Raw genomic sequence first — 25,060 nt, 5'->3', positions numbered from 1 at the left:
TCAAATCCTGCTCTGAGGGTGACCATCCTGCAGAGTTTAGCTCCATCCTTAATTTAATACATCTGAATCAGTTAACTAAGGTCTTACTAGGCTTTCCAGAAACTTCAAGGTAAGTTGTAGCTAAATTCTGCAGAAGAGTGGACACCCAGGAGCGAGTTTAGACACCTCTGGTTTAAAGTTTCCCTATGCTGCGTCTGTGAGTAATAGGAATATTATAATGTAACAATGTACCTAAAGTCAGTTGAAAATCAATGCAAGTATGTTGATGCAAGTTGATTGAGACGTTAAACAAATCAAGATATTATAAAGGGTTTTGTTCAACCAAAAATAAAAATTCTGTCATCAGTTACTCACCCTCATGTAATTTCAAACCCAAAAGACTTTTATTCATTTTTGGAACACAAATGAGGGTATTTTTGATGAAATCCGAGAGCTTTCTGACCCTCCATTGGCAGCAACGCAACTAAAAGGTCCAGAATGGTAAAGACATCATTAAAGTACTCCATGTGACTCCTGTGGTTTAACCTCAATTTTACAAAGCATAAAAACTAGATAGTTCACTGTTGAGATTGTGAATTGCTGGATTTTTGTTAAATGTGAGCCAAAATCATCACAATTAAAATAAACAAAGACTTAAACTACTTCAGTCTGTGTGCATTACATTTATTTAATACATGAGTTTCACAATTTGAGTTGAATTAATATGAGCTTTTGACACTATCAACCACACCATTCTTCTCTCCCGCCTTGAATCTTCTCTCAGTATCACCGGCACTGCCCTCTCCTGGCTCCAATCTTATCTCACTGACAGACAACAATTCATCCATATCAACAACTGCACCTCCTCCACTGCTCCGCTGCCCAAAGGTGTCCCACAGGGTTCGGTGCTTGGTCCTCTCCTCTTCAAACTATACCTGCTTCCCCTTGGCAATATCATTCGCCACCATGGTCTCAACTTTCACTGCTATGCCGATGATGTTCAGCTCTACATCTCCACTAAATCCATCACCTCTGCCACCCACTCCACTATCACTAACTGCCTCACTGACATTAAATCCTGGATGCACACCAATTTCCTTCAACTCAACTACGAAAAAACAAACATGATCATCATCTGTCCTAAACCCATCACTAAAACCATTCACAGTTTCTCCCTCACTGTCGACACCTTCACCCTGTCTCCATCCCTTCACAGTCGCAACCTCGGAGTCATCTTTGACAATAACCTCTCCTTTGAACACCACATAAAACAAATCACCAGAACTGCCTTCTTTCACCTCAAAAACATCGCCCGACTCCATCCATCACTCTCTTTCTCTGCTGCAGAAACCCTCATCCACGCCTTCATCACCTCCAGAATCGACTACTGCAATAGCATCCTGTACGGTATATCATCCAAAACCTTCTGATGCCAACCTACTGACTCTACCTCCCAGGACCAAGCACCGAACCTGGGGTGACAGAGCCTTCTCTGTTGTTGCCCCCTCCCTCTGGAATTCTCTCCCCATACAAATCCGTGACTGCACTGACCTTTCAACATTCAAATCACTGACAAAAACTCACCTTTTTAAAATGGCTTTTAATGTTTAGTTTAGTCCAGTGTGTTTTTTTTTTAACTTAAGTGCATTTATTTTATTTACATTTTATTTTCTATTTGATGTTGTTACTGTTGTTTTTGATTTTTTCTATGTAAAGTGTCTTTGAGTACTCAGAAAAGCGCTTTCAAATAAAATGTATTATTATTATTATTATTAATTACTGAAATAAAATTTTCCACGACATTCTAATTTATTGAGATGCACATGTATGTGTAGTTACACAAACATTAGAGCTGTAGATACTGTACCAATGTGTACTTACACTGTGGTTACTATGTACACATCTATTTACTATGTAAGTACACAGGTATTAGGGACATTTAATATAAAGTGGGACCGAAAATTCTAATAATAAGAAGAAAAACTCAATAAACCAAATATTGTCATAGTCATGTGTTTATTAGTCATGCTGAATCAATGAAAGCAGTTAAATCTTCTGTTTATTCAGCTACAGTTCCTGAATTTCTTCGGCGGGGCATATTTGGAGTGTCCGCGCGAGAGCGTCCATCTGGCCTTTGGATCAAATTTTACTACTGATCACAGAGCCGTGCTTCACTGACAGGATGTTCATAGTAGCATTTGCCTAATCGCGATTGTGATTTCATTTTGTTTTATCGTGCAGCCCTACTGCTGATCATTTCATATAGCTACCATCTACATCAGCATTAAACATTTAAAACCATTTTAGCTGAAAATGTACTTTTAGAGAGAAGAAAGTGGTTGAAATAAACTTCATTTTGATCTGATGTGGATTCTGACAACTGTATAAGGAAGAATTCTATTATTTATATGTAATGCAAAAGGCTAGCATTACCATGGTAAACAATAAATACAAGACATTGCACCAAATCATATATCATATTTATTGGGTCCCATAGTTTATCTGTCAATGAGTGTCTGCGCTCAAAGCTCCAGATTGTAGCATTTGGTGGAAAAGGTATAGAAATTCGTGTGAATCTTCGCTCATCGGAAACCTAGGGGTGACGTCACGGACACTACATCCATGTTTTTATGCAGTCTATGGGGGTTACATAAGGACATGTGATAAATGTTTTTTATTTTTTTTTTATGTGCATGTTTTTGGACTAAAGCCCATGTTGTTTTGTGCTGTTCTGTTATTATAAGCGGAAACAGGCATTACTGAATAAGTGCATGTGTCCTCTTTTTGTGTGAAATTACGGTAAATACCACTGTAATTTTGCATAATTAAATGATTAAAATGTGCATTGCTGACATGAGTTAATTTTTATAAGTGTACATGTTTTATTGTAAAACAATTGGAACATTGATACTTGGGTTTTAAATATTTAAGAAGAACAGTGGTGGTCAGTAACGGAGTAGCTTTACTTTGTTACTCTACTTAAGTCAAGTCTGCTTTATTGTCAATTCTTCCACATGTACAGTACATACATACAGAGAATCAAAATTGCGTTACTCTCAGTCACCATAGTGAAGGATATCAGATGTTAATATATCCAAAGTTCATCAGAGGTATAGAAATTTGATGGCGTGTCTGATTAAAAACACGGGACAGATACCAGTCCTTTGCGCTCTTTTATTTTTAAGTTCAAGATGATTATTCATAGACAATTCCCATGGCATGGAGATGGAACAGATGTTATTGGATGGACAGGATGTACAAGATGGTCTTAAGTCACTACAAACAGTACAATTAAGAAATCAAACTCATAATTCATCAACAAACATATCAACAACACACACACACATATATATACATATATACATATATATATATATATATATATATATATATATATATATATATATATATATATATATATATAGGTCACTCAATCCAAACAATAAATTGGCAAACAAACTTACTTAACGCATCCTAAGGAAAGGACTCAAAGGACATGGTTGGGTGTCCATTCAAACACCCACACCTCACCAAAGGAAGAGAAACAAAGGAAGGAAGTGAGGTCTACTTATAGAGCTTGACCAGGAGGTGTATGGGTAATGTAGTGCACTTGCATGGGTATTGAAGTCCACTTGGAATTGTGGGATATGTAGTACATATACATACATATATATATATATATATATATATATGGGGAAAAGAAAAGGAAAAATGAAAGGGTCAAATTCACAACAATAAGGGCATGTAAAAAAAACAAAGATATAAAAAATAAAGTTAAATAAAGCAGCGCAAGGCACATGGCACATAGAGTGCAAACCAGTGAAGTGAACAAACAGTGCAGATAAAAAGATTTGAGTGCAAAAAAAGCTTATTCAGTCTGATTAAAGTGACAGGTCTCAAAGAGCAGTTCTTTTATTTAAACTAAAGTAAATAAACTTTTACTTCACTACATCACAAAGCATAAGATCGTACTTTTTACTTCACTACATTTCATAAATACATATCGTTACTCATAATATATCACGTGCTCCAACACACAGAAGCGGTGTCTGATTCATGAACGAACTGAGTCTTTTCAATGAACCCAAAAGATACAAATTAGAATGATCCGATTGCAGCTGTTCTAGAGTCGACAGTGAACTGAATTCACAACCGGGAGAACTCACTGATTCAAATGAACCATTTTGCCAGCAAACTCAGTGAACTGAATTCACAACCGGGAGATCTTGTGAGCGAGCGCGTCTGATGCTGTTAAAAGTAAGTTATTAATGTAGATCAGGGATAGGCAACTTCGGTCCTGGAGGGCCACTGTCCTGCAGAGTTTAGCGCCAACCCTAATTAAACACACCTGAACAATGCAATCAGTGTTTTCGGGATTACTAGATAGATACAGGCAGGTGAGTTTTTAATGAGGGCTGAAGCTAAACTCTGCAGGATAGTGGCCCTCCAGGACCGGAGTTGCCTATCCCTGTGAACAATAATCCTAAATTTCGTAACTGAAAATCATATTTAGGTCAAAACTGTAAGTTGTATGTGAACTAAATCTGCTGTAAAGAGCTGATGCTAACTGTCTAGCTAACAAGCTTGCTGGTGCTAAATTGAGGTCATTTTTTAAAAATATAAAGTCCAAATATTTTTATTCAAACACTTAATTTTTATAACAAGCAGAATAAATGATCCCGGCTGATTTAATCTTGTCACAGTGTAAACATTAACGCAGTTTGTTCACCAGTTTAAGGTTTTTCTCCAGTGTGAATTGTCTGGTGCTGCTTCAGTTGATGATCTGAACTAAAGGTCTTCTCACACTTAAAGCACGCATGAATCTTCACACCGCTGTGTCTTTTCTGGTGTAATTTTAAATCTTCCAGCCATAAAAAGCGCTTTCCACATTGATCACGTGTACGTTTTTTCTCCCGGTGTGGATTCTCTGATGCAGTTTCAGTACGGTAACAGTAGCAAAAGCCTTCCCACAATCAAAGCACACATGATCACCGCTGTGTGTTTTCTGGTGTAATTTAAGAGCTTGTGTTTGTCTAAAACTCTTCCCACATTCGTCACATGTGTACGGTTTCTCTCCAGAATGAGTTCGATACGTAACACCTTGCTTGGATTAGAAACTCTTTCCACACTGAGGGCAGCTGAAAGATTTTTGTCTTTGTAAATGGGGATTAAAAAAAAAAAAAAAAAAAAAAAAAAATTAAAACAAATTAAACCAAATCAATCAACTCCAATAATATTGTTTAGAGATAATTTGTCTGAAAGGATTTTTTTTTTTTTTAAATGTATTATCCCAAAATAGCACATACATCCACAAAATAGCCTTTAAAGACTACTTGATCTAGAACATCTGATAAACATTTTAAGACGCATTTAGTTTTGGTTATTGTCAATGTCTCAATTCAGTGGATTCTGGGATCTGGAAGTTCAATTCCAGTTTTTGAGGGACAGTTAATCATGTACACCGACAATACTACTAAAGACCAGAAATCCCATTTATTCTCAGTAACACCACACAAATGCACACAGAGACCTTTAAAACTGATATTTATTTGAGAAAGACAAGACCTTAAGTCCAACATTGGGGGGCAATCAAGGGCTTTCCAATGGTTAAACTGGCATGTTATCTGCACGCATGTCCACAGGTGGTTGGGCAAGACTTCTGTCTGGAAGGACATTAATCATGGAAGAGTTATCAGCACACATTTGGTTTGAGACGCAGACCAGGCTTCACTGCACAGAATCAGTCCCTTCATTTAGAGGCACTCAAGCAAGCACAAAAAAAAAAAACAAAAAAAATAAAAAAACTCAATGCATGCAACAAACTTTACTTTTAGAGATGTTGCATTCCAAGTATTATTAATCTATTTTGGAAAGCCATGCGATAACAGTGGTGCAATGGGCCAAATTCAGTTACTTTGACATTTCAAATAAAATACTGTGTAGCATTAACAGAACAAATACCTTAAGATGCAGGTGTACATAGACGTCCTCCACATATAGAGCTGCAGCACTTCTCATTTCTCGGACAGTCAAAGTCATTGACACACAATTCTTCACACGATCCTCCTACTCCAGCCAAAGTCATTGGACACAGTCCTGGCTTTTCTGTTACACACACTCACCTCATCACTAAACTCCTCGCTGCAAATGGGGAGGAAACCTGCCCCCCCCCCCAACCAACACATTGTGTTCCGAATTCTCCATGTTTCGTGCATTGACAAAGATGCGTACAGAATTGGCGCATGCAGCCCGTAATGGAATAGTGCACAGCCTGCGCAGCCTACGCTGATTAATAGACTGAGAATAAGCGTAGCGCTATAGAGTTGCATCAGCCGTTCTGACTGGGAAGTTCTCTGGATTGCTTGCATTATGAGTAACGGACAAGTCAGTCCAGTGTTATTTGAATATTAACGTTATACTGCAAGTATATTTGCAGATATGGTTTCTAAGTTTATTTAGATTGACGCAACCCATTTACAGCACGTGAATTACTGTATTATATGCCATCAATAATTTGAAGTTAAATATAGCGATCGATCACTGCGACTTGAGAAGTAGAAGATATTGTTGTTTATGTATCCATTTTGTAACACTTAAGTGATCCATCTGCTAATAATTTTTTGGTTCTAGAAAACCTTGCTCATGTCCATCTGTGTTGATGCCAGAGCAATCATTAAAAGGCTGTCACTGAGACAAGACTCTGAGTTCTGACAAGAATACTGTAGCAGTCAGTGCAAAATCGATCCAGCTTAAAAAAAAAAAAAAAAAAAAAACCAAAAAACACCTGTCCACATCGCCATATTAATACCTGTATATGGAAGCATACACTGATGTCCACATCCATTGCTGCAGCATTTCTGATTGTTTGGACAGTTACTGTCACCAGAACACATCTCAGCACACACTCCTGCTCCAACAGGTTTTGGACATGATCCTGGCTTTTCTGCTACACAAACACATGATAGAGAAACCAGATCACTGAATGCCTCACTGCATATGAAAAAGGTAAAAGCTCATTTAAGTCACTATAACAATATAAAGACTATGGGACTCATTCATGAAGCTTGCAGAAATGGGAGTAAATTCTGAGTAACTTATTTCTTTCTTTCTATTTTTAAACAGGAAAAATAAGTCGGGCCTGACTCAGTATAAAACTGATTTTCAGCAGGTTCCTGCTCTGCAGAACATAAATACCACATACCCAACAAAACTCCTAGACAAGACAGCAACAAACACAAAGAGAGTGAGCATCAGGGGGAGACCATGAAGCCAATTTGACCATTAAACAATGTCTCGTAAACCACATAATGCGTGTCCAGGAATGCTGTGGAACTTTCTCAGGGTTGGCTCCACTATATTGCATAAATGCATAAAAACAAAAACACACATTAAGCCACACATAATATGGAATATAAATACCATTGCTGCAGCATATGGACAGCACTACCACACATCTCAGCACACAGTCCTGCTCCAACGGGTTTTGGACATTGCTGCAGCATTTTCTCACAAACACATGATGGAAACCAGATCATTCACTGCATATGAAAAAAAAAGCAGTCCTCGAGGCATACACACGTGTCCACACCATTGCTATCATTTCTCATCATCTTTGTCATCAAAACAGGACACACGCTCCTATCATGTCTTTGTCATCAGGCTTGCTTTGCTGCTAAAAATCACGTAACAGAAAAACCCATTAAACATTACTAGTAGGCTCTCATTTTTAAGAATATTACCGAATATAAAAAATGCATCTCAGCACACCCTCCTACTCCAACGGTTTTTGGACACAATCCTGGTTTTTCCTGCTATACAAACATGATAGAAAGCAGATCGCTGAATTCCTCGCTGCATATGAAAAATCAAAAACACCATTAAAACAATAAAAACAATATAAAAACTATTAAAACAATGAAAACAACAACAACCACATCAACAAAAAAAAAAAAAAAATAAAAAAATAAAAAAAATAAAAAATTCCCCCAGTGTTTCTTTTGAAAGACCTCCAACATCCACCATTAACTGAAACTCACTGAAAGCAGGGAGTAAACAGCACCACAATCATATCGAAAGCATGCATGTCATCTAGAGCAATCTTTATTAGAAACATCCTTAACAGGACAGCACAACCGTCAGCTTCATATACTGACCAACCACTAATGAAGAGGATCATTAGGGGAGACCAGGGAGAGCCGAAATGGCTTTTTTTCCAGCACTTGCATGTGTTGCAAAACCCCTGACCTACATCAAACTTAAGTATATTTACTCTGCATTAAATCAAATTTACCATTTACCCCTAAACTACCATTTCAACATAGAACCTACCCCACTACTGGTGTTGTGTACTAATGCATAGTAATGCTAATAAAACATGGACATTGGTTAATATTGTATTATATGTTAATAAACAATTATAACAAACACACAAACACTAAAGGTTCTTCAGTGGTTCTTTGGGGTGGCATATAGCACTGCTGTATAAAGAACCTGTTAAGCACAGTATGGTTCTTCAGTGTTTCTTTATGGCAGTGCTGCTATAGCACCTTAACCACCCAAAGTGTATTTGCTGAAGAAAACCTGGTTCTCAGCCTTTTTGTCCCCAAGGCCACACTATAAGGAAATATTCCAGGGCCCCCACACAAGACTTTTTGATCTCAGTAAAGCATAAGTGATTAAAAACAGCTTTTGCCTTTGTAGTAAATTCCTATTCATAGCAAACCTATGAGAGTGGAGTAACGCATCTTAAATCTAAGGAGGAGAACGGGGTGCTGGTGGGACGCAGCAAGACAATTCAGATACTGAGAGCCATCGGTTACAGTTTAGATTATGAGGAAGGAATAAAATCCTATTTGACATCTGCATTTATATCTGCAAGACTATTTTTGTGTTTGCGCATCTGCAATTGGATGTTTCCGGTCATTGTCAAATAGACATTTAGAAGATGTTTAAGATCTTTATGATTTAGAATGCATGTAAAACTAATATCTGAAAGATGTCTATCAGATGTTTGTACACAACAGATGCTCTCCAGATAAAACAATCTTTAACAGACATCTTTGCAGACGTTGTGTGGGCTGTCTGGGATTGGAGGATGAGAGAAAGCCAAGATGTGATTGGCTCTAGTGTTTGAATGAATATGTAAACTGATAAGAGGCTTGACATTAGGAGGTGTTTGTGAAGTCAGTCATACCAAAATTGTCACAAACTTCTTTAAAAAGACTATGGGACTCATTCATGAAACTTGCAGAAATAGGAGTAAATTCTGAGTAATTTGACCATTAAACAGAAAATGCTTCATAAACCACATAATGTGCGTCCAGGAATGCTGTAGAACCTTCTCAGGGTTGGCTCCACTAGATTGCATAAATGCAAAACAAACAAAGACCCACACATTAATATGATATAAATACCTTTATATGGAGGCATACACACGTGTCCACATCCATTGCTGCAGCATTTCTCATCATCTGGACATTCACGGTCACCAAAACATCTCTCGACACACGCTCCTATCATGTCTTTGTCATCAGGACACACTCCTGGCTTTCACAAACCAAAAAAAAACACACAACAGAAAAAAAACACACACACATAAGTAAAACCAAAACAGTAAAACCATTAAACATTACTAGTAGGCTCTCATTTTGAGGAATATTACTGAATATAAAAATGCAGTAGCCAGCAATATTAACTTGTCCACTGTGGTTCAGTCATTGTACAAGTAAAGTGAAAATGAAGTATTTAAGGTGCTGTATAGTGCATTTAAAAGATAGGTGCTAAATAGCACTTAAAGTTGTTCCCCAATTACAGACCAATGAACCACTTTAGTGCTACTTACTAAATAAATTATAGTAACAATTTTGTAGCAAACACGCGATCAGACTATTTGAACAAGGGGCTTGTAAGGTAGTACTTCATTAATGTCTTATTTATAAATAGCTGCATGCTAAATTGAATAGAGTTGCTAAATGAGTGAAGTACAAAACATTTAGAAAAATTTCACAAAAAGACTTCAGTAGGGACGGCATATACATACCTGGTAACGACTCTTCATCCAAACGAACATTTCGTTTTACTGTAAATAAATAAAAGATTTCATTACAATGGAAAAAAAAAAAAAAACACACATTAGAACTTATGATGTAAGATGTAAACTTTAGTAAACTACACCACCATTTAAAAAAAAAAAAAAAACTGAAACTTGACATCTGTAGGCCTACTCTTTAAAATATTCCGACATGTGCCTAAAATCATATTTTTTTAGTATGGGTACTATTTACATATTTTCTTTGCGCTGTGTAAAGTTAAAAGATCTCACCCTCGGCACGTCCTTTGGCGTCTGTTGTGCTCAAGCACACAGAGAGACACAACAAAACAGCAATCAACGAGCAGCACACCTGAGCGTTCATCCTCTCAACCTACAATCTCACAATACACTGCAGAAAAACACGCTGATATAGTGGATCAGGAGGTTTTAAACGTACCTTTTGAAAATGCGTTTTTAAGGATCCAGTGAGGCCTGGCGTAACCCAACTCCGATTAAACTCACCTGAAGGAGCGTGATCTTGAAGACCCTGATTAGGTTCAGGTGTGTTTGATTAGGGATGGAGACAATTGAGACACAGCAAAACACAGTCACTGGTCGCCATCTCCTGGAGTAGCCTGATTATGTAACCTGCACAAACTGACACAGAAAATAATAATAATAAAGTTTACAGTTGTTGAGTCATTTCTCAATAAACGGCAAACGTTTGCAAATTTGAATTTAGTAAATTTAAAATTCAAGTTCCTAAATAGAGGATTAAATAACATTTAGCTTATAACCATGTGAGTAGACTAGGTTATACATTAAAACCAACACTCGTTGTTTAAAAAAACTGGTTTTAAAAAAGTAAATAGGTCTCTAAACGGGGACAATAAAAAATGCCATTGCAGAAAATATGTTTTCATGTTTAGTCACTAGGGGACGAGATCAGTGTCCAGTCAAGGTCTAAAAAACGTGTCAAAATGCAGTGAGGTAAAAATACTAAATGTAGATTCATATAATTTTAAACCATAATTAAATAATAAGACTTATCAATACAAATAATAAAATAAAAAAACTGTACAATAGTGTTGTCCCCTCAGAAAAATAAGCTATTATTAGGCCTATATCATAATTCAATAATTACAAAAAAAGTGCAGAATGTAAGTGATGAATTTAATAAAATTAGGGAATAAATACAAAATCCAAACTTTAAAATCTCACTAAATGCACAATAACAATATTAATGGTAAATTTGAGTCTGCTGAGATAATGTCTACAGGATGTGGTCAAAGGAGCTTAAAGTGACAAAATAATAATAATAATAATAATAATAACTAAATAAATGAATAAAATTCAGGCAGAGTGAAAAAAGGAAGTTTAAAAAATAACACAAACAAATGTGCAAACTTGAGTCAAGTCAGTTCTTCAGTGGATTCCGTTCAAGTTTTGGAATGAGGGAGAGAGGCGTTACATTGGTGCCGTGACCCGGATGGGAGTTAGGTTTAGGTGGGTGAGTGTAATGGTGGCCAATTGTAAAACAACTTGAATACTTGGGTTTTGAATCTTTAAGAAAAAAAAGCAAACAAATGGCCATTTTTATCAAGTTTTCATTTGTATATAATCGACCAATCGTGGGTTCTTCATGTGAGAAGGTGAGTTCTATAGGGAACGATCAAAGGCGATGCAAATATGCTCGCGTGTTTGTTCGTTCATTGAAGCGTCGCTGAGGAACAATAAAAAAAAAAGACACCAAAGAGCGCAGCGACGCTTCAAATCAAACGAACGAACAAACAAACATGCGAGAGCGATTCGAAAGCACAAGGAGCCGTCTGCTCTGCTCTCACGAATGTCACACAACAATCGACCTGCACAGTGCAAACAGCCAAAACCTGGATATTTTAGGAAATATTAAAATCCTGGCCGGGACTTGTCCCGTATGAACGGCGCATATGGCCACATACTGCTAAAGGCAGTTCAGCATCGCAAACATGAATACAAAGCCCCAGAAAGCCAGCAAGTAGCCTAAATAATAATATAGAGTATTTAGCAGTTTTGTCACACTTTAATTCTTGCAATTAAGTATATTTCCCATTATAATCACTTGTCTTGATAAATAATCTATAACACATTATATTAAGGCGTATAAATAGTTACAAATATAGTATAAATCTTCTAAATCAGTTGTTTTTTAGTATATAATATAGATTTATGATGTAAAATATTAAATTAAATGTCTAATACTTATAGGGGAGAGTGGAGTAAGATTAGCCACTTTTTACTAATGTGATCCTCAAGATAAGGGAAAATGATTCAGAAGTACAATGAAAATATCTGTCCTATCCTAATGAAAGTATTCCTATCATTTTAAATGATCAGACTGAATCTATGACAAAGGGTTCTAAAAATATGGCTTCTTATAAAAAAGTTTGCCCATGGCTCAGTTCGCCCAGTGTTTGGGGTAAGTTGACTCGAGTCGAGTCAGTGGGTAAGATGCACCATCTGGGTGCAAAATGACCATCTGACGGAATCTGATTCAAACCCATATGAAATAAATAATAATTTAAAAACTAATTTAATAATTTCCTTTGACAGACAGTCATATTTCTTTTCTTTAAGTTAACTTTAACAACATAAAACCAACCAAATGAAGTTTCAATTTCTATATTTAATTGTTAGCATTTCTGAAACAATATGTTGAACACCAAAGTTGTAGCCTTCCTAAAAAAGACTAAACAGAGAGTTTGTGTTGGCTATTAGTGACTACAGGTGGAAATATATTTGTATTTATTTATTTGTATTTGTTGTACATAGCATATCTGGCTACACTGCCAGAACTTAAACTGATAGTAATCAAAAGAGCCCACAGACATGTTACTGCTGACAGGATACCACAAACGGTAAGGCAAACAAAAAAATTTATAAATAAAATACACATCATTATCTGTCAGAAACGTTATCAAAACAGTAGAATATAATATATATACATATGAATATACTGTATATAGAATATATATATATATATAGAGAGAGGAGAGAGAGAGAGAGAGAGAGAGATAATATATAGAATATATATGAACTTATATTTGCTTAAAAAAATTAAAATTGATGAATATAGCATTTTATTTTCATATTTAATATTACTGCTAAATACTGTACCTGCATAAAATACAGCATTGATTGTTTTTATTTGTATATTGTGTATTTGTAATGTTTATCTTTTGTTTCTTATTTTCTAATTACAAAGATAAAATAATGACAAAGGTTTTAATCTTCGCCTTTGGATGTCCTGAATGTCTGCCATTCTTTTGTAATTTATATTTTCAATTCAATTCAAGTTTATTGTATAGCGCTTTTTACGATACAAAATCATTGCAAGCAACTTTACAGAAAATTAAGTTTTTCTACAATATTTAGTAGTAGCTTATCAGTGCTGACTGTCAGTTTCATGTGCATAGGGCAGAAATGTTGAGAAAAATCAAATAAAGACAGACAGATTAACACTATTACCGGCAATTATGCAATCAAACTTAGAGCAAAATGTGGTAGTTTCGTTATGTATGTTTCCTCTGGTTTTTAGCATCATCTGAGGTCCTCTGAGGGGTTGGCATCATCTCTTCTCAGGTGTCCTGGGGTCCAGACTGGAGCTTGTGTGTAATTCCCCGTATTGGGCAAAACAGAAAGAAACAAATAGAGACATAATTAGCGTAGCTGCTGTTCCAGCCAAAGTAAAATTAATTAGTTTAACCCAAGCTAAAGAATAATAATGTGCATTTGATCAGATATAACTGCAGTCCAAAATTATGAGATGCATTATTTGAATGCTTGGCCAAGAGAGGTGTGTTTTTTAATCTAGATTTAAACAGAGGAAGTGTGTTTGAACCCCTGACATTATCAGGAAGGCTATTGCAGAGTTTGGGAGCCAAATGCGGAAAAAGCTCTACCCCTCCTTTAGTGGACTTTGCTATCCTAGGTACTATCAAAAGTCCAGCGTTTTGTGACCTTAGGGAGCGTGATGGGTTGTAGCGTGGTAGAAGACTAGTTAGGTACGCAGGTAAGTAAGTAAGTAATAATATTTTGTAACTGATACGGAACTTAATAGGTAGCCAGTGCAGAGACTGTAGTATTGGAGTAATATGATCATATTGGTTTCTTGACCTGGTAAGGACTCTAGCCGCTGCATTTTTGGACTACCTGTAGCTTGTTTATTGAGGGATGCAGGACAACCACCTATAAGTGCATTACAATAGTCCAGTCTAGAGGTCATGAATGCATGAACTAGCTTTTCTGCTTCAGAAACAGGTAACATGTTTTTCGTAGCTTGGCAATGTCTCTAAGATGGAAGAATGCTGTTTTTTGTAACATGGGAAATATGATTTTCAAAAAGACAAGTTACTGTCTAATATAACACCCAGATTTTTGACAGTAGAGGAAGTAAAAGTACATCCGTCTAATTGCAAATTGTAATCTACGAGATTCTGTGTAATGTTTTCTGGTCCAATAATTAATATCTCTGTCTTATCTGAATTTAATAGGAGAAAATTATTGGTCATCCAATGTTTTACATTTTTAACACACTCTGTCAGCTTAGATCATTCAGAAGTTTCATCTGGTCTTGTTGAGATATATAGTTGAGTATCATCAGCATAACAGTGGAAACTAATCCCGTATTTTCTAATGAATATTACCAAGGGGCAACATGTATATTGAAAATAGCAGAGTACCTAGGACAGATCCTTGTGGCACTCCATATTTTTTACTGGTGATAAATGAGATGACTCCCCCATTAAAATAAAACAAAGTGGTAGCGATCGGACAGGGTAGGGTATCTAAACCATCTTAAAGCCTGCCCTTGGATACCTGTATAGTTTTGTAATCTATCTATGAGTATTATGTCGTGATCTATGTTGTCATGCGCAGCACTAAGATCAAGTAAAACTAGCAATGAGGCTATGCAACCTTGGTCTGATGCAAGAAGTCTCTTTTTCTGAGTTTTATTATCCCAGATAGCACTGATGTCATGCTTGATCTTTAAGATGTTCATTTAACATTAATTTGTTGTGGGCATGTTCAGGTATCACCCAACTTGGCCTTCAATGTATTCAGTAAGTTTTCAAAGGTTTCTGGGGGATCCTGAAAGTTCAATTCTCCGTTTTTTGAGGGACAGTTAATAATGTAGACAGACAATAATACTACAGTCATGTTTGGGGTAAAATAAGATTTTCAATTTTAATAAATTTAACCTTTAACCACCAAAAAAAAAAAGAAAAAAAAAAACACTTATACAGATATAATCGCTGCTCAGACATAACAAAAAAATCCTGAAATAATTTTACAAGCAGAATAAATGATCCCGGCTGATTTAATCTTGTCACAGTGTAAACATTAACGCAGTTTGTTCACCAGTTTAAGGTTTTTCTCCAGTGTGAATTGTCTGGTGCTGCTTCAGTTTGATGATCTGAACTAAAGGTCTTCTCACACTTAAAGCACGCATGAATCTTCACAAGTCCGCTGTGTCTTTTCTGGTGTAATTTTTAAATCTTCCAGCCCATATAAAGCTCTTTCCACACAAAGTACACACAGGTGAGGGCTTCTCCTCTGAATGAATTTTTTTAGGTGCTTCTTCAAGTATGATGCCCTAGCAAATTGTTTACCGCACACTGATCACAGTTATATCCTCTTTTTTCTGATGAGACTGCGGATGTACTTTAAGACCGTACGCTTGTGTGGTAAAACTCCTCCCACACTGATCACATGTGTATGGTTTTTCTCCAGTGTGGATCCTCTCATTCGTTCTCAGATATTCTGACCGGCAGAATCTCTTGTCACAATGTGAACACTCGTGTAAGGTTTTTCCCCAGTGTGCATTCTCTGATGCAGTTTCAGTACGGCAAGAGTAACAAAAGCCTTACCACAATCAAAGCACACATGATCCTTCCTCACCGCTGTGGGGTTTTCTGGTGTAATTTAAGAGCTTCTGCTTGTCTAAAACTCTTCCCACATGTCGTCACATGTGTACCGGTTTCTCTCCAGAAGGAGTTTTCAGTGTGATACGTAACACCTTGCTTGGATAAGAAACTCTTTCCACACTGGAGGGCAGCTGAAAAGATTTTTTTTGCCTCTTGTTTGCTGTGAGCAACTCAAAGATTCATCTTCAGTTTTGACTTGATGTTTCTCCTCTGCTTCATTCAGTTCTTCGCTCTCTTCACTCTCTTCCTTCAAGCCTAAAATTAAAATATTCAAAGTTAATTTTCATTTCAAGTAAATCATAAAAACATGATAGAAATGTGAAAGGAAAGGATATTTGCTACAGTTGCTATACAAAATGATGATTATCTGTGTTTCAGACCAATAGGGCATTAGTGGCTGTGCTGCCAGGCTCAGTCACATTTCTACAGTAAACTCCAGAGCTTTCTCTGGCCAACAGCCAGAGCGTTTTGGCCCTATCAGATACCAAATCAGGCTGAAGAGGGTCAACGCTGCTGATCATTTCATATTAGGGCTGGAGCGATAAACAATATCATATCGAATTGTGGTGATATAGTGTCCTGCAACAGGGCAGCTTTAAAGCCAGACTCAGTGGACACTGGACAGACACAAGTCTTTCCTGGCAAAAAAACTGTAAAACTTTTACAAAATTGTGTGCACTTGCTAGGAGATGAAGTTGATTTTTATTTTTATTGTTTACCGTTTTGCACATTTAATGTACCTCTGAACGCCAGACACTGTTGACAGTTATCTTTCTGTGAGGAAAAAACTGTAATTGTGTTACAAATTATGTGTACAACAGCATTTATGTTTACATTTTGGACATTTACTCCACTCTATTTTCCATATTTTTGTCACAACTTTTATTTTTAAATTTATTTTAGTACGTTTTTTTTTTTTTAATAAACTCTACTTTTAAAGTGTAATTTAACAAACCCTCTAATTTTTGTGGCTTCAGTCATTGTTGGGATACTCTTTTAAAGCTGGAAGCATTAACAACTTTTATCGAAATATATATCGTTTGATCGTTCAATATTGGAAACATTTTTTCTATATCGAGATTACATTTTTGCCATATATATCGCCCAGCCCCCCTATTTCATATCGCGATCAACTAACAGTCAGCATTAAGACATTTAAAGTAACTTATCTGTAAATTCTCTTTCAGACAGCAATAAATGTTTGAAATAACTTCTGTTTGTTGATACGATGTGGATTATCACACTTTGATAAATCCAGAATTATATTATTTATATGCAATACAACAGGTTATGAACACTAATCATTTCCAAATCAAACATAACACATTTATTTTGTTATCATTTTTTTACTGTACAATGGTTGTTTTATACAGACGAGCTGATATTCCATATTTAACTCCTTAACTCAGGATTTCGTTCTGGGAGCGTTCACTGTTCTCTAAGGTTAACTATTATAACTCTATATCAGAACTGGAGAGAGATGATGTTTCAATTTCACAACATCATTACTAAATTATCTGAAATAAACACCAACCTATTTGTTCTTCAGTATCTTTCATGTTTCACTCTGAAGGAGTCTGGATGCCGACTTTTGATCTCACTGTAATCTTCAATAAAACTCTGTCTTTAACCGATTTATGTTTCTTCCATGGTCCGTCTGAATACAGGTCTTGAAGATGTAAATACTGACTGCTTTTAAAAAAATTATTTTGTAATGCTTCAAATCTTTTGTTTTGAAAGAGCAGTTCTTAGTGCGAACCTTCTTTCTTCTTCTTCTGGTGGTTTTTGGCGGTCTGGGAAACCAACGTAAAAAAGCGGCATTTGCGTCACCTACTGGTCAGGAGGACAGTTTAATAAGAGAGAAAGTAAAGTAATGATACTTCTCTATATTCTTAATGTTAACTTAAACATGTAATAATTTCCTCAGTATAATGTTGTTTGTCTTTATTCGTTTCTTAGAATGATCTACTAATTCTCCTCGACCTAATTGGTTGAGATAGCTGAAGTCTTCCTCTTTCATATGCATGGCCTACATTTTAGAATACTTTACTGTTTCTGTGGGTGTCCTCATTTGTCACAATTACCCTATTTTGTGCAAAAGTAATTTTTCTCAGTCTCTCTGCCTCTCCATATCTAGAAATCTATCACCCCCAAACTTGGTCCTGGACGTTGGATTAAACGCTTTTTTATTTCTGTTATTGTCCCTTATCTCACATAATTTCCTTTTCAGTATTTGTTATTTGTAATAATCTCTTAATGTACAGCTGTGTTACTTTTTACAAACCTGGATTTCATCTTGGGGGGTTACAACATGAAAAACCCCATAAAGCAATTAGTAACAAATCATGAAATTGAAATTGTTAGGTACAAGTCGACTCAGTAGGCAAAAAACCAAACAGAAACAATCAAAAAAAAAAAAAAAAACAAAGAAAAATAATAAATATCATAATATATGTTAGATTAATACTATAGAGCTAGTATATAGTATAGACACACCAAAACAAAAACAAGACAAAAAACCTTTAGATTTAACAACAAATGCACAAACAGAAATTTAAACTATGATTTATTTGATGAAGACAAAAAGACCTTAAATACAAAGACTTTTTCCAGTGGATAAATTGGTGTGTTATCTGCACGCATGGTCACTCGGGTGGTTGGGACACACTTCTGTCTGGCAGGACATTGATCGATCACAGGAAGAGTTCAGCACACATTTGGTTTGAGATATAGACCAGGCTTCACTGCAAAGAATCAATGTCCCTTCATTTAGAGGCAGTTCAGACACATTACGGAAAACACTCTAAACCACAAACTTTAACTTTAGAGAAACAGTCTTTTGTATTCCCAAGTATTATCTAATCTATTTTTTAAAAGCCATTCAATTAAATAAGTTAATTTCACTTTGACATTTCAAATGATAAAAATTACTCAGTGTGTGGTGGTTGGGGACCGTCCCAAGCATCAAAGAACAATTTACCTGTCCATGGGTTAAAAATGCACGGTGTGTACACGTACACGTCCTCTTCACAGATATAGAGCTGGCAGCCTTCTTCTCAAGGTTTGAGCACTCAAGTGCAAAGGTCACTGGGACACACAACTCGCCACATGGTCCTTTCTTCTCCAACCAAAGACACTGGTACACATTCCTGGCCTTTTCTGTTACACAACCCACATGACAAAAACTCTCACACACCTCTCTGTACTCTTATGCGAAAATAAAATAAATAGACCCACACATTAAAGGACAGACACCCCAGATTGTGAAATAGGGTAACAAAAAAAACACAAACAAACACAAAAGTTGACCAAACTAACAGTTTATTACGACGTTAGGAAGAAAAAAAAAACTTGTGTTGTGTATTATTAAAATATTTACTGTAAATGTTGTAAGACGTTGAAAATATGCAATTAAACGCACTAAATTGCATACATTTCTAGACAAATAAATAAAAAATACTGGAATGAAGCCGAGGTTCAAATACTTTTCATTCTAGATGGACATTAGACTCAGTTTTTATACAGAGGGGAGCTTTTGGGCTCCTTTTATTACTTAGAATTTAAAACAAAACGGCTAAAGCCCTTTTTCCCCTTGTAAATTTGTATAAAACCAAGCACATTATGTGGGAACAAAAGACCGCTGTAAAAACCTTCAGAACATTAATGGCAATAAAACTGTAAAAGTTTGGTTAACGCTAGTGCGTGCTGAATGTGGGTAGTTTTTTTTGGGCCTCACTTAGTGCAGACGGAAGTAACTCTAATTTTGGTTTGAGAAAAACAGCCCTTCAAAAGACACATGAACTTATAATACAAATCTACAGACAGAATAAATGAGGCTGCAACAGAAAACATTTAAAGGTAGTCTATTTTGGATTTCTTTCCATTTAGTCTGGGGAAGAAAAAATAGAAGTTTTTTGTTGCCAGCACAGTCTCACTTAATATCCATATAATAAATGTCTCTACCTCACTACTGGTTTGGTGTACTATAAATGCAGAAATGCGTAGGGGTATAAAACAGGGACATTGGTTAATATTTTAATTAACAGTTAATATTTTAATATGTTAAAAAGAATTAATAACACAAACACAGACATAACTACTAAAGGTATCTTCAGGGTTCTGTGAGGTAGTTGGTTGGCTATAGTAGCACTGCTGTATACTAATGAACTGTAAGCTACAGTATGGTTCTTCATGTGGTTCTTATATGGCCATAGGCTGCTATACGCACCTTAACCACTGTCCAAAGACCCCATTAAGCCCCTGTACAGTACTTGAAGGTTCTCAAACTCTCTCTTCGTTTTAGTTGGGGAAAGGGTTTTAAAAAAAGACATTAAAATACAGTGTATTTCCTGAAAAAAACCGTGGTTCTCACCCTTTTTGTCCCCAAAGTGCCCCACTAGAAGGGTAAATATTTCCAGGGGCCCCCCACACAAGACTTTTTTTGGATCTCAGTAAAGCACACAAGTGATCAAAAACAGCTATTTTGCCTTTGTAGTGTAAATTCCTATTCATAGCAAACATAGTGAGAGTGGAGGGAGTAACGTCGATCTTACAGTCTAAGGAGGAGAACGGCGGTTGGCTGGTGGGACGCAGCAAGACAGTTTCACATACTGAGAGCCGGCAGAAGAAGTTTAAATTGTGGAGGACGGGAGGAATAATAAAATCCCTAGATACAACACGACAATCATGGAGACGTTCTATGCTGACATCTGCATTTATATATGCTGAAAAGACATGTTTTTTTTTAGAGTGTTTGCTCATCTGCAATTGGACGTTTTTCCTATTTTGGTCAAAAATATTATCGACATTTAGAAGATTGTCTTTAAGATCTTGTATGATTTTATTAAGAATGCATGTAAACACTAATATCTGAAAGAGGTCTATCAGAGTTTGTACACAACAAGAGGTTTCTCCAGATAAAATTATCTTTAAACAGATACAGTAGACATTGCAGACGGTATTTTGTGTGGGTGTGAACAGTGTGGGTGAAAATCAGTGAACATGTGTCAGTATTACATGCAGGCCTTCCGTCTTAAAGGGACAGACATTCATAATTAAGTGAGCCTATCTGTGTCCCATTATTATGCTTACCACACAAAAGATGTTTAAATAAAATTTAAAGTAAACCTACTGTATCTGGAAATTGAGTTTAATTTGTATCTCTTCTTCGTATTTGTATGTTTTTCAAAATGATTAAATTATATAGATAAGTATACTATTATATTAATATGAACATCTATATTTTCGGCTTTATACACAAGTTGCTTTATCCTGCACATACCGACCATACTGTATGCAATAGGGATAGTTTAAAGAGGTGTTTGTGAATGTCAGTCATATACCGAAATAGTCCAACTTCATTTAAAAAGACTATGGGGACCCATCTTAGTCATGGAAACTTGCAGAGAATAAGGAGTAAAATTCATGAGTAATATAGTTGACCATTTAAACAGAAAATGGCTTTGCATAAACTCCATATAGATGTGTGTCCATAGAATGCTGTAGAACCTTCTCAGGAGTTTTTTCTCAGGTTTGGCTCCCACTAATTGCAAAAAAATGCAAAACAAACAAACAAAGAGAGCCACACATTAATATAATATAAATACGGCTCTAATCAGTATGGATGAGTAACACTGATGTCCCACATCCATTGCTGCAGTTGCCAGTTTCTCATCATCTGGACATTCACTGTCACCAAAACAGTAACTCACACTTCGTCACTCCTATCATGTGTCTTTGTCGAATCCAGGGACACACTCCTGGCTTTGTCTGATTAAAAAAAATAAATAAAATAAATCACTTTAACAGAAAACCTATCTAAACAGTTTGCTTGTAGGCTATCTCCATTCGGTTGTAAGAGATAGTATTGAAATATAAAAATGCAGTAGCCAGCAAGTAATAACTTCTCCACTGTGGTGTTCATGTCATTGTACAAGTAACAATTGTGACATGAAGTATTTGTTACAGTGCTGTATAGTGCATTTAAAAGATAGGTGGCTAAACTAGCACTGCTAAAGTGGTTTCCCCAATTACAAGAACAATGAACAACTTTTTAGTGCTACTTAGCACCCTTTTTTAGAGTGTACCATCACAACCACAATTACATTTTAAGCGCTGTTCATACACAACAACAAAATATATTATATATAGTACACAATTTGTGTAGCAAAACACATGGCATTGGTCAGACTATTTTGAACCCGGGGCTTGTAAGGTAGTACTTCATGATAATGACTTAGTTATAATAAGCTGTCGTGCTAAATTGAATAGAGTTGTTAAAATGAGTGGAAGTACAAACAGTTTAGAAAAATCTTCACAACGAGACTTCACGTAGTGATGTGCGGCATACATACCTGGAAAAACAACACGACGTGTCTGTTTTACTGTAAATAAAAAAAAGTTCATCTTGTACAACTGGGGAAAACAAATATAAACACATTACAACTGTATGATTTAAGATTTAAACTTTTATTTTAACAAAGTTTAAAGAGATCTCACCTTTGTGCATGTTTTTTGGCGTCTGTTGTGCTCAAGCACAACAGAGGAGGACACAACAAAGACAGCAATCAACACGCAGCCACACCCAAGCCGTTCCATCTCGTACGACCTCACGATCTCTCAACTGGACGATGTGGCTGAATTGGGTGGGTCTACGGAGGGTTTTTATAGTGCATTTTTTCAAAAGAGCAGTTTTTAAAGTTTCAAGGAGGACTGAACGCAACAATCATAAACCTGAAACTCCCTGCCTGGGGGCTAGTGGCCTAAGTCTTGAAGACCCTGGTTAACTTTGTCCAGGTGTGTTTGAGTACAGGTTTTGGTATAACAGCTTTCTTTTATTCCCTTATCTCACATTAATTTCCTTTTTTTTATTCTTCGGTTATTTGTTAATACTCCTTCCTTTCAGCTTTAACTTTTTTAAAACCTTGATTTCATCTGTGGTTTACACCATGAAAAACCCCAAAAGCAATTAGTAACAAATCATGAAACACTTGAAATTGTTAGTACAATCGACTCAGTAGGCAAAAAAACCCCAACAGACAAAAAAAAAAAAAAAAAAAAAAATATTACGTATATATATATTATATATAATATAATGACATACCAAACAAACACAAAAACAAAAACCTTTAGATTTTTTAACCACAATTGCAGTGACCGCAGGGTTACTTGAAACTTTAAACTGAGATTTATGTGATGAAGGCGCAAAAAGACCTTAACGACAAGACTTTTTCTCAGTGGTTTAAATTTGGTTGTTATCTGCACGATGGTCACATGTGGTTGGGATACACACTTCGTGTCTGGCAGACATACACACATCAGGAAGAGTTCAGCACACATTTGGTTTGAGATATAGACCAGGCTTCACTGCACAGAATCAGTCCCTTCATTAAGAGGCATTCAGACACATTACCAAACACTCAACACAAACTTTACTTTTAGAGATAGTTGTATTCCAAGTATTATTAATCTATTTTTAAAAGCCATTCAATTAAAAATTTATTTACTTTGACATTTCAAGTGATAAAATACTCAGTGTGTGTGTTGGGGACCCAAGCATCAAAGAACAAATACCTTAAAATGCACGTGTACACACACGTCCTCCACAGATAGAGCTGCAGCACTTCTCAAGGTTTGAGCACTCAAAGTCACTGACACACAACTCGCCACATGGTCCTTCTTCTCCAACCAAAGACACTGGACACATTCCTGGCCTTTCTGTTACACAAACACATGACAAAAACCTCACACACCTCTCTGTACTTGAAAATAAAATAAATAGACCCACACATTAAAGGACAGACACCCCAGATGAATAGGGTAACAAAAAAACAAACAAACAAAAAGTTGACCAAACTAACAGTTGATTACGTTAAGAAAAAACAAACTTGTTTGTATAAAAAATTTACTGAAATGTTACGTTGAAATATGCAATTAAACGCACTAAATTGCATACATTTCTAGACAAATAAATGAAAAATATTGGATGAAGCCAGGTTCAAAATACTTTTCATTCTATTGACATTAGACTCAGTTTTTACAGAGGGGATTTTGGATCTTTATTACTTAAAAAATTAAAACAAAAAAGTCTTTTCCCCTTTAAATTGTATAAAACCAAGCACATTATGGGAACAAAAGCCTCTGTAAAAACCTTCAGAATATTAATGGCAATAAAACTGTAAAGTTTGGTTACGCTAGTGCTGCTGAAGTGGAGTTTTTTGGCTCAGTGCAGAGGAAAAACTAATTTTGAGAAAACAGCCTTCAAAAGACATGAACTGTAATAAAAATCTACAGACAGAAATAAAGAGCTGCAACAGAAACATTTAAAGGTGTATTTTGGATTTCTTTCCATTAGTCTGGGGAAGAAAAAAAGTTTTTGCCAGCAGTCTCACTTTAATATCATATAAATGTCTCTACCTCACTACTGGTTGCAGAATGCTAATATAAAATTTTTTTTTTTATTGACACTGAATAGCTAATAGAAAACAAGTGGACATTGGTTAATATTTTAATTAACAGTTAAATTATTAATAACGTTAATAGAGGAATTATAAACACAAACACACACATCACAAACAACTAACGCGTTCTTCATGCGCGTTCTTCTGCAGGTGGTCTGAGGTGCTATATAGCACTGCTGCTATAAAGAACCTGTTAAGCAACAGTATGCGTTCTTCAGGGTTCTTTATGGCAGTGCTCTGATAGGCCCCCCACGTTAAACACCCAAAGACCCCCATTAAGACCCTGTAAGTACTTGAAATCGTTCTCAAACTTCTCTAGTTAGTCTGGAGCCGAAAGCGGTTAAAAAAGACTATTAAAATACAGTGTATTTCTGAAAAAACCTGCGTACTAAACCTTTTTGTCCCAAGCGCCCCACTATAAGGAAATATTCCAGGGCCCTACACACAAGAATTTGATCTCAGTATAGCACAAGTGAGTCAAAACAGCTTTTGCCCCCCCCCCCCTCCTCCCGGTTTTTGCTTTTCCCCCCATTGGTAGTAAATTCCCTATTCATAGCAAACATATGAGAGTTGAATAACTGATTTAATCTAAGGCGGAGAACAGCGTGCCCTGCGTGTTGCTAGGA

At 36.1% G+C, this 25,060-nt stretch overlaps 2 protein-coding genes across 5 annotated transcripts in view; one reads left to right on the top strand and one right to left on the bottom strand.

Moving 5' to 3' along the window:
* The window catches only part of LOC109047750 (multiple epidermal growth factor-like domains protein 10), a 99,454-nt gene that overhangs the window by 3,827 nt on the left and 70,567 nt on the right, over positions 1-25,060 (top strand). The gene's annotated exons all lie outside the window — the stretch shown is intronic.
* On the bottom strand, positions 5,488-10,480 carry LOC122141532 (perlwapin-like). 4 transcript variants are annotated; one of them, XM_042749170.1, is made up of 6 exons: positions 10,301-10,480; positions 10,019-10,057; positions 9,393-9,530; positions 6,788-6,925; positions 5,941-6,084; positions 5,488-5,642 (listed from the first exon to the last, which is right to left on the bottom strand). In XM_042749170.1, exons 1-5 carry the CDS (start codon positions 10,389-10,391, stop codon positions 5,942-5,944), a joined length of 549 nt encoding a protein of 182 aa, XP_042605104.1. In that variant the 5' UTR covers positions 10,392-10,480; the 3' UTR covers positions 5,488-5,642; position 5,941. The 4 variants fall into 4 exon arrangements, with proteins under 4 accessions (XP_042605104.1, XP_042605106.1, XP_042605107.1 ...); XM_042749172.1 differs by having other exon boundaries at positions 6,788-6,922; XM_042749171.1 differs by having other exon boundaries at positions 5,545-5,709.

Source organism: Cyprinus carpio, chromosome B22 (assembly GCF_018340385.1).
Source record: "Cyprinus carpio isolate SPL01 chromosome B22, ASM1834038v1, whole genome shotgun sequence".
Lineage (NCBI taxonomy): Eukaryota > Metazoa > Chordata > Actinopteri > Cypriniformes > Cyprinidae > Cyprinus > Cyprinus carpio.
The sequence above is the reverse complement of the archived record's forward strand: the minus strand, read 5'-3'. Positions and strand labels throughout refer to the sequence as shown.

What these genes read in the sequence shown, in the direction of transcription:
- LOC122141532 (XM_042749170.1), bottom strand. Translation starts at nt 10,391, where the DNA reads ATGAACGCTCAGGTGTGCTGCTCGTTGATTGCTGTTTTGTTGTGTCTC. An exon ending in GGATGAAGAGTCGTTACCAG is followed by an intron (nt 9,531 to 10,018) that starts GTATGTATATGC and finishes TTTTTGGTTTGT; the next exon opens with GAAAGCCAGGAGTGTGTCCT. An exon ending in GTGTATGCTTCCATATACAG is followed by an intron (nt 6,085 to 6,787) that starts GTATTAATATGG and finishes TGTGTGTAACAG; the next exon opens with AAAAGCCAGGACTGTGTCCA.